The sequence below is a fragment of the Neolamprologus multifasciatus genome, chromosome 2, assembly GCF_963576455.1.
Source record: "Neolamprologus multifasciatus chromosome 2, fNeoMul1.2, whole genome shotgun sequence".
NCBI classification, from domain to species: Eukaryota; Metazoa; Chordata; class Actinopteri; order Cichliformes; family Cichlidae; genus Neolamprologus; species Neolamprologus multifasciatus.
Genome location: NC_140440.1, coordinates 29,995,353 through 30,005,610, shown reverse-complemented (window position 1 = coordinate 30,005,610; position 10,258 = coordinate 29,995,353). Strand labels below are relative to the sequence as shown.

At 39.0% G+C, this 10,258-nt stretch overlaps 1 protein-coding gene across 1 annotated transcript in view; it reads right to left on the bottom strand.

Moving 5' to 3' along the window:
* Nucleotides 1-7,371: 7,371 nt before the first annotated feature.
* The window catches only part of LOC146524773 (neuronal acetylcholine receptor subunit alpha-7-like), a 42,024-nt gene continuing 39,137 nt past the window's right edge, over nucleotides 7,372-10,258 (bottom strand). The window contains exons 8-9 of the mRNA XM_085135525.1: nucleotides 9,492-9,601; nucleotides 7,372-9,390 (exon numbers count right to left, since the gene is read on the bottom strand). Coding sequence (XP_084991651.1) covers nucleotides 8,794-9,390; nucleotides 9,492-9,601 — 707 coding nt within the window. The 3' untranslated portion in view covers nucleotides 7,372-8,793. The remainder of the gene's footprint in view (nucleotides 9,391-9,491; nucleotides 9,602-10,258) is intronic.

The following is a 10,258-nucleotide window of genomic DNA, read 5'->3' as shown; positions in this document are numbered from 1 at the left end:
GTTAACATTCCCCCTACTTACACTAACAGATTAACCACAGGCTAAGCAAAGCGGTCATCTAAACAATTGTGACATGTATAATAATAAAAAACGTGATGATCAGTTCTGGTTTGACTAGGAAAATAGGTAATCAGGCAGCATGGCCACCCACTGGTGGTATGATGTTCATGGATATTGTCCCTTTAGGAACTATACACTTCCCTGCACAGGTTTTCCTTCCCTTATCAAGTTTAATGAGTGAAATCCAGTAAGGTATCAAGGGTTGTGGTGTAAATGGATTCACAGGAAGCTATCTGGAATTGATTTCATGCACCTAAAATGTAAGAGCACGAGTTTAATGAGACACGTAACACCCCTGAGAGTGAACGGTGAGCAACTGATGGGAAACTCCAACTCGGTAAAATGGGAAAAAAACCCACATAGCTACCGCTTGGTCATGGCTTCCTACTTTAGTACTCGAGGAAGTGTTTTCAAACCGGTAATCCACATACTCAGATTACTTCATGCCTGAGGATTATCAGTGAAGCTTTACCTAACCTCAAATAAAGCTTTCACTGCTTTTGTGTATCCTTGCTTGTTTCACAGCAGGTAATTTAACAGTGTATGTCTGCATGAAAGAGCAATTTCTGTAAGTCAAGGCATGAAGGCGAGTGCTGTAAAAATAATGGCTTCAACGCTGCATGGATGTCAGTTCCATCTTAATGATCTATGGCTCCGTTATCACAGTGTTGAAGTTTCATTTTAGAGTCCAGCGTTGAATATTGTAAATAATAATACAAGTCAGTCTTCACTCTTGCTGTCCTTGAAACCTGACATGATCTGGGCAGACTACTATATTTGAAATTTTTGCTAAGCTAGATTGATAACTAGCTATACTCATAGCTAGCTAGCTAGCTAGATAGGTTAATTAGTGATAATAAATTGGTCATAGGTGTATATTGTGAGCATGTACAGTTGTGTTGGCCCTGTGACAGATTGGTGACATGTCCAGAGTGTACCCTGCTTCTCGCTCTATGACATCTGGCTGCCCATATCACCACTCCATCCCAAATCCTTGACTCAGATAAGCAAAAGAAAATGGAGGAAAATTGCTCTAACTAATCTAACAAATGTGCTGGCTGGACAGGGAGATTGTGTGTTTGGGATTCCTTGGATCAGAGGACCAGGCAGGTGGCCTGGCAACATTTAGGGAAAAGAGAAACAATATTCGGGTATGGCGGCAGCAGCATCCAGCAGGGTTGGATTAATTGGGACCGGAATGAGAAAATGTGAAGAGGGAGCAAAAGGGATGGTAATGGCCTCTGGTGATGTTCAGTATTTGTGCATTGAAGCTAGTGTGTGTGTTCGGAAAGCAATAACATTTGGCTTTCAAATCCCACTCACCAAGCATAAACACACACAGTTCCACCCACTCATAATCCACCTGCCACACACAAACACAAAGGGAGAGCTTCATTTTTCTTTAAAATAATACTGCTGGCCCAGCAGTTCAGCAGGCAGAGGTCATTCCCATATTGGATGGTAAGCTGAGCTTCATTCCATTCCACAAGTTCCATTCCACAACTTTTTTATGGATTTTATTACTTTTCTGCCCTTTCCTGACTTTCCCCTATAGCTTCCTGAACCTGTTTATGGTTTGGATCCCTAAATTATTCATTTTCAGTCCGTCATATACTGTTGTTGCATTTTTAGGTTCATAGATTTTAATTTATATTCGCAGGAAAAACTGAAATAAAAAAATCTGCTTTGGTTCAATTCTTCTTGATTCCCTGTGACGTATGCATCATTTGCACGCCGAGCTCAGCAGTCTGAAATGCAATCTGGCCTCACTGAATCCCCCACTGTGCACAGCATGTGTGATCGAGTTTATGTTGTCGGTGCACCGGCATGCTTGTGTTTATGTGCGAGTGTATTTTCAGAAGTTTTGCATGTGTGTGTACGTGAAGGCGCCCTGACATTCAGTCTTGCTACCACTTTAACTCCATGTTAACAGATCCAGACTTCAAAGCTTCTGTTGCTGGCTCGATATAAAACAGCAACACCGGGGAACACATCAGCAGCAACAACAACACTTTTTCACATGTTGTGATCGCAGAAGAGTCTTGAAGGTGAAGGTCTGGCAAGTATTTCAGGCACTTAAACATTAACAGGCTGACTTTCTCTCCATCATTGAGAGTTTGCTATACATACCAGGTGGTGCGCATGAAATGGGGTGCAGACATCTGTTCTAATGGAACAGTCTGATTGCTTTTCCAAGACCTCCAATTTCTTTTAATGCTGAAAAATATACAACATGATCTGAAGATGTAAAGCATGAGAATGCTTTTGAGGAAGGGTTAAAAATGTAAAACACATTTGCACAGGTTTGAAATATAAATTATATGCCAGAAAACAGAAAGACTTTTTCCACCCACAGGGGGAAATCTCTGAATTTTGCTGAACAGCTACTTTCACAGTCCTTGGATCTGCTGCTGCTGTATTTCTGCTGTGTACACTGAGCTCTGCTTAGGTCTGGTCATGTATGTTTTACTGTAAATCTATGATGTAAAAATCTTGAATTATTAATGTTGATAATAATTAATAGCAACAATAAAGATATTACAATATAATGTATAGTGTATATTACAAACTTACCATTACCTTCTCACCACTGCTGCGCTCTGATCCATGAGGATGTATCAGATGAGTACCAGAGCATCCAGACTTCTAATTAAAGGGAGGTGAGTGATTTCTAATTCATTATAAATGGATTATACAGCGTCTCCCATGCTTGCTGTGGATCTGTTGTATTTAAATGTGTGATATAAATGAACTGACTTAACCTGACTATGTTTCCTGTAAATTCATGAATAGGTCCAAGCCTAAAACTGATTTAGAGATTAAAATGTTCCTACATGACCCGAATGCCCTAATAGTTTTTTACACTTGCATTGCTTTTGTTTATAGTATTGAATTTGTTTGCTGCATGTTTAGGTCCTTGTTATTTTGGGTTTTGCCTGCCCGTTAGATGTCCTAGACTCTTCTTGGCCTGAGTTATGGTTGTTTGTTTGTACCAATATGGCACCAGTGTCTTTCTGCATTGTTTGATGACAAATAATGACAACATGTTAGAGATGATAATATGTCAGATGTCGACACTTCGAGGTAGAATTTTAACCAATTTAATTACAGTAAGTTGGTGTTTTCTGGTCTTGTTTCAGTGCCAGTTAGTAAAAGAAAAGATTGCAGTGAAATCAGTTGGGAAGTTAAAAAAAAAAAGATTTTTGGCAGCACTTATGTGGTAACATGTTACAACAAAATGTACTTAATTTACCAAAGAAATATGAGTTCTTCTTATATGGGGTCCTTTAGTGAATGTAAATTAATCATTTTAAGTTGGTATGTGTTTCAGCCTTGTATCACTAATATGGATAAAGGGTTGGCTATGGTTATGGTTTATTACTGTTTAATAACATACCTGTTACTAACCTAAAGTCCTGGATTCAAATATAACTTTCCCCAGAGTATTTTTTTTAATTATTTTTATTATTTATATTTTTTGTTTTTGCTCCACTATACCATCATCAGTGTGTAGACTGTGAGTGCACACAGACATACAAATATACACAAAACCTCAAGGGTGTAGCTAAGGCAAGCAAAGCTAAACAAAGGAGGGCCTGTCTTGCAGAAGCAGAGTGAGGGGGATTAACCTTTAACACAGTATGCTTTATATAGAGAGGTTACTTGTCTCCCAGCCAGAATATCTTAAGAGCTTTTATGCATAACACACACTCACAAAATATATGAATACATGGGATATAGAAGCTCTCTTATCACAAACCTTCCATTTGTAGGATTCCCTCTTTATTCTCATTTATGTAATATTCCCACTGACTGAGTCTAAGTGTCTTCTCTCTAAAAGTGTCTCTGTGTGTTTTTTTTTTAAACCAAACTCAGTTTATGTCCACAATTACACTTTTGCGTATGTTCTCCACCAAAATATAAATTCTAATTATCTAACTTCCACAACTGCAGAATAAAAGTATGTGGGCTTTCGTGTGGATAGATCGATGAAGTGGCACTTGTGAGTCGTGAAATTCACAGACAATTGGAACAAGGAGATTAATGTACCCTCTTTGTTCTACTTACAAATTTAAACTGGCACCGATGTTTAATGGTGCATTTGTATTAGGATACAGTTGCATCTCCTGCTTATAGTATGTTGACAAAATTATTAAAAACCTCCACTGTAATAGCTGTTAAACAATGTCTAATCATGCAGTTTCATGTTTTACTTCAACGAATAGATTTTAAGTTTTCAAGTTAACGTGTTTCTTTAACAGCTTGTTCATAGTGATGCCGTTGAGGTGCAGTGCTTTCTACTCCTGCTGTCATGGACTGTTTCACTCATTTTTATTCCCATGCCCTTTTAATAAGTAATTTGAATGCTAACGCAGTGCAGCAGGCATATCTCAGTACAGTACTTTAGTCCCTCAACATGTTCTACACGGACACACACACTCACAATAATGTATGCATGAGAATAAACATTGAATAATGGACGTGAATAATAGACCTTCTTATGGTCAGAAAGAAGGAAGTTCTCCCATGAGAGAAGGCATCTGCAGTAATTCTTATTAGTAGCCCCTCATATTTTTACTTAGCATTTTGTTATTGTTGTTACTTAAATATATTTAGTCCAAAATATTTTTTTGATGTCTTGGTTTTCACAGTTTTATTCATACAGTATTTAATTTCCAGTGAATTCACTCGACGGGTAACCCCGCTCAAAACAGTCTTATGAAAAATAACTTTATGTGCCTGGTGAGAAATGTGGTTATATTATAATTTTACCATACCTATTAGCTTTATCTTGGTGGCCAGTGGCATGACATTAGTTACAGGACAAAATATATTATTAGAAACCATTTCTTACTGTCTCAGTGAAAAGCACAAAATGAAATTCACTGTGAAAATTAAGGAAATGTTTAATCATCACTGCACAACCCCAAAAAAGTTACATTTCAGAGACATCCTGCTGTCCAGTCAGGAAGCATAAACCAGTGTGAATTTATTTCACCTGCTTTTGTGTAAATTAGAGTCACAACAGGCACAGTGTCAAGACAAAAACAACCGATCTCCCTAAAAAGGAATGGTTTTGCAAGTGGTGACCACAGACTGGTGCTCTAGTCTGTTATTTCTCCTGACTGATTTTCCTCTAGTTTTGCTTTTTATTAGTGCCCTTGTCACTATGGGTAGCATGAAACCATATCTGCAGCCTATTCAGACTGCACAGGCAGTCCAGCTCCTCCAGGACAGCACAGGGCATCTTCAAGGTTTTTGGACAGGGCACGTTTTGTACAAAGAGGAACCGGTCCAACCGGCCGGTCCAACACAATGACCTCAGTCGGGCTGCTTATGTTTGTGATCAAACTGTGAGAGGCTTTAGTCCAGCACCACGCAGATTGATTTCCATTTTCCACCAAACACCAAAACTGGCAGGTCTGCCACTGGCACGCCATTATCTTCACAGATTAAAACAGGTTCAGACTCAACATCTGTGAAAGATGTAAAAGAGCCTGTGGATGCAACTGTAAATGTTACACCACATGCATCATCATCCAGCATGACCGATTTGGCAATGAGTCAATGGTAGTTTGGGGAGGTTTATCCTTCCCTAGGGTCACACAGACCTCCACATGTTAGCCAACGATATCCTGGCTGCTGTTATGTCCCAAGACGAAATCATCAGACATAGTATCAGAACTTAAGTTGGTTCTCTGGGCCCATGTGAGGCCTCATGTGCCAGATTGTGTCGGCAGTTATTGGATAACAAAGGCACTGGCCCTCATGGCAATCGCTGCCTTCATCTGAGAACCTCTGGAGTGTTGTGTATTGGTTCATCTCAGTCACAAAATAGTGCCAAGGAATGTCCAGGAGCTAATTCAGATCTGGATCTAGGAGGAGATCCCCAGGACACCATCCACCATCTCAACAGGAACATGCCCTGGTATTATCGAGAGCGCATACAGGTAAATGGGCCCATAGATTACTACTGAGCCACCTTCTGACCTACAGTGGGGCAAATAGTTATTATATCCCCTGCTGAATTTGTAAGTTTGTCTACTTACAAAGAAATGAACTGTGTATAATTTTAAAGGAGAGAAAGATAACAGCAAACTAACAAATTCTGCAGGGTTTCCTATTATTACTTCCCCCAACTGTAAGTTGAGATTAACTTTTGTTACTGTGACTGTTTGGTGTAATTTTGATCAAATCGATAACCCTGAATTTATTAATAATAAAACACAAGCACGAGGGTGAGATTGATCACAGTTATATAATACAACAGAAGGAGGAATCTATAGAGTTCTTAAATTTTATAAAAAAGTAAATAGAAAGTATACATGTCAGTCTGTGGCATCATCTATACATACCAACTACATCAGTATAGATTTTCTTCATAGTCAGAGGCACAGTATGATATTTTTTTCAGTCTAACCCTTCAACCAAAAGGTTTATTTTGTCACATCCACCCCTGCAAAATAAAGCCCACCCTAATTTCTAAGCTTCAAAAGATTTACCTGAACAAAGGTTTTATTTTTAATTAATGTTGCCATGTGAATCAAATCATTTCAAATGATAATACTTTTACTGTTAACAAAATGAATTTGTGCTTGAGTTCAGGAAAATTGTGGTTGTAGAAGGAAATGTGCACTTGTAAACTGGTTTTAACACTACTCCTGTCTGCGTACATACAACAGTAAAATCGCTTCAAGACTTAAATGCACCAGTCATTCTTCCTGAAGTCTTAGCTCAGTCCTATCAGTTGGAGTTTATCCACAAAACATCAAACAGTTGGGACTTTAGAGAATGTCTTTGTTGGTCTCACAAAAGAAAAAAAAAGGAAAAGAGGAAGAAAGAAATCAGAGCATGTTTCCTAAATCACAGAAGGAAAACATGCCCCAAATTCTTGGTCATGGTTTTAGCTCAGATTTATATTTAATTTCCTCCCGCATTCAATTTTTCATTCCCCTTCCTTATCTGGGACCAAAGACAATTTTATGCCACTATCTAAGAAAACCAAAGCTCTACTGAAAAGAGAGAAGAATATACAGATCCTTGAATAAAATGTTACACTGTATTTGCCTACTCCAGTAAGATCCTTGGACTGTTTGATGTGTTTTACAGCAATTCTCAACTATTATTTGTTGTTTGGGATCATTCTGTGATTAAAAGTATTCAATAAATTCAATATCCACAACAATAGACCAATAAGGATTAGATGTGATTGTGTTTTATGTGTAGACTCTATAGTGACTCTCACATGGCAACAAAGCTACACGTTTGCCTCCTTCCACATTATATCCCCACAGATTTATGCAGAGCCTGTTATACGGAGAATAAATAGTCTTTTATTAACACAGAGAGCAAAACACTCACATTTAGGCAGAATGAAAGAGATAAAGACTGTAACTACCAGAGAATGGTGGCAACTGTTCCATGGGTGGGAGGTGGAGGTGGAAGTAAACATTTACAGCTTTCAGTCACTTTCGGTTGCTCAGCTCCTTCAGGAAAACTCATACTGGGATCCTAGCCAGAATCAATACTATATTCTTTGGTGATATGGTGGCAAATGAGGTTATGACATTTTCTGTTTGCGATTGAGCCTCCAGCAAGTGTCAGCAGTGTCAAGGATTCAAAAGTCACTTTGTTCTTCATCCTTAGAAACCACGTATGATTTCCAACAAGTGCAAACTCTTTAACAGCTTTCAAGTGATTGCTTGTTTTTTAAACTGGTGCAACTACGTGACCTGTTTTCAACAGTTAAATTAATATTAAGCGCATGTCACGTCAGAGCACTTGGTTAAATGATTTACTGTACAGGTCAACATGTGATATTTTACAGTACTCGAAAAAGAAAAGTCACCAGTTCATCTTGTTTTTACTGGTCAACAACCATAAATACCAGTCAACACAGTGCTGTCAATACAATACACTGGATATTTCATAAACATTATTTTTCACTGTCCCAAACAGCTCTTATTACGTTACAGATTCTATAGTTCGAAATGAAGAGGCAAGACAAAGTGAGAAGTTCCTAAACTGATGAATAAAGAACAATAAAGTTTTGTTCAGTGCTCTGTTGATCTACGTGAACAAGAAAACATTAAGATTCACAGTGAAACATCTCATTTTAGTAACTACACTAAACATTTTTACAAGGATTTACATCATCAGAAGTAATGTGTGACTTCCTTATTAGCTTAAAAGGTAAACAACGGGTGTATGAACTCAGACTGAGGTGGTGCAAGTGGACAGGAGAATAATATTTAACAAAGAGGACTGTGGTGGAGTTTGTATCATTGGAGAGGTGATTTTAATGGACAGCAATGATGTTTACACTAGTTTCAGGGTAAAGACAGTTAGTAGTGTCTTCCACTTACTTAATGTAATAAAAACCTATGCAATGCTGTCCTCTGCTTTCTCACTGCTTTTCTGTGTTCTGAGTTTTCTTGTTTGTTTTTTTGGTTATATTTTTTCCTTTTAAAGAAAATCTATCAATCTATTTCTTATATCAAGACAGAAAGAATAAAAAAAATGTTCCTGACCTTTATGATGTAGCATGATGCAGGTGCTTTTGCATTTATTTGCACCACATTTTGAAGCTCTTTGAAGCTCTTTGAAGCTCCTATTCAGTAGATTTGGTTGGTTTGGGACCATGTACATTTATGCCCTCTCCACTGTCCTCACTCTTACACTCTCTCTCTCCCTGTTACACCTTCTTCATTCCTTCTCTCCTGTTGTAACCAGTTATGTGAAATCCTTAGAAACAGCCTCTATGAAGTTGGGTGCAGACAACAGGATTGTGAAGGTACAAATGATTGAGAAGAGAGAAAACGCCACGAGACACAGCCGGTCCACTACTGCGGCTGCAAACTTCCACTCACTGCAGATCACCTCAGCCTCATCCTGGTCCCGGAACCTCTGAGCTATGTACGACACCTCCTCCAAAATACGCTGGATCTCTGGTGGGGGGAGGCCCACTCCCATCCCCAGGCCTACAACACCACTGCTGACATGTGGCTCTGCCTCATCACTGGGGGAGCTGTGGGCATGCCCCCCAAGCGTTACCCCAGAGTCACTAGAAGGTGGACAGTGTGGGCTTTCTATAGGATGGTAACTGCCAAAGTAGAGACTCATGGAACCATTGGAGGTGCCTGAGGGTGGGCAGGACGTCTGTGACATCGGCACAGTAAGGCTTGGTACTGTTCCCATCTCTATGGAGCTGGTGCTGGAGGTGTGGTGGTGGGAGGTGTGACGATATTTGTAACCCGGCCGCTTGCGCTCATCGCCAGGTTGTTTCATACGGAGAAACCAGGCACACCAATTTAACAGAACCACACGGATCTGAAAGAAGAAAGGGGAAAGTCAACACACAGGCACCGTTAACATATTCATTCAAACACAAACATGATGATTATCTTTTAATATAAGCTTCAGTCACTCACCCACTTAGGCATCTTCCCGCCGTGAGGGTCATGGTGGTGAAATTGTAGGACTATAACTGTAACCACCACAGACATTCCCACAATCATCATGGTGCTGGCAAAGTACTGAGCTGTTTAGTACACACACACACACACACACACACACACACACACACACACACACACACACACACACACAAAGAAAATCAACAAGGCTTAATTGTTTTTTCCCCAGAGTTATGTATGAGATCAATCATTTTATTACTTGTGGCATGTTTTTTCCCACTTACTCCTCATTTATTATTAGATGCTCATAATTATTAGCATTTAGAAACAGACAAGACTGAATAAACTAGGCTGATTTTACACTCTATCATGAAAGGAAAGCAATTCTCCTCAATCTACAACACGCTATTTTGCTAAAGGGAAGAGATGCACATTTGAACTGAAGCTGGGTGAATAAAAGCAGTGCAAAACAGTGCAACAAAACAGAGAACAAAGGTAAATAAAACCAAAAACAGAGGCGAGAAAGAGAGAGAGAGAGAGACTCTTATCAGGAAGCAGCAGAGGAGGGGGTAGGATAAGTGTGTAGGTGGAGTTTCATTATTATTTGTTAGGATATATTTTTTTAAAAAGATAAAAGAGAAGAGGTTAGGGCCTTAAAGGAAAGAAAAGAAAAGAAAAGAAAAGAAAAGAAAAGAAAAGAAAAGAAAAGAAAAGAAAAGAAAAGAAAAGAAAAGAAGGTTATGGTAGAAGTGGAGCACAAAATTAGGCTGCTATTAGAAAGT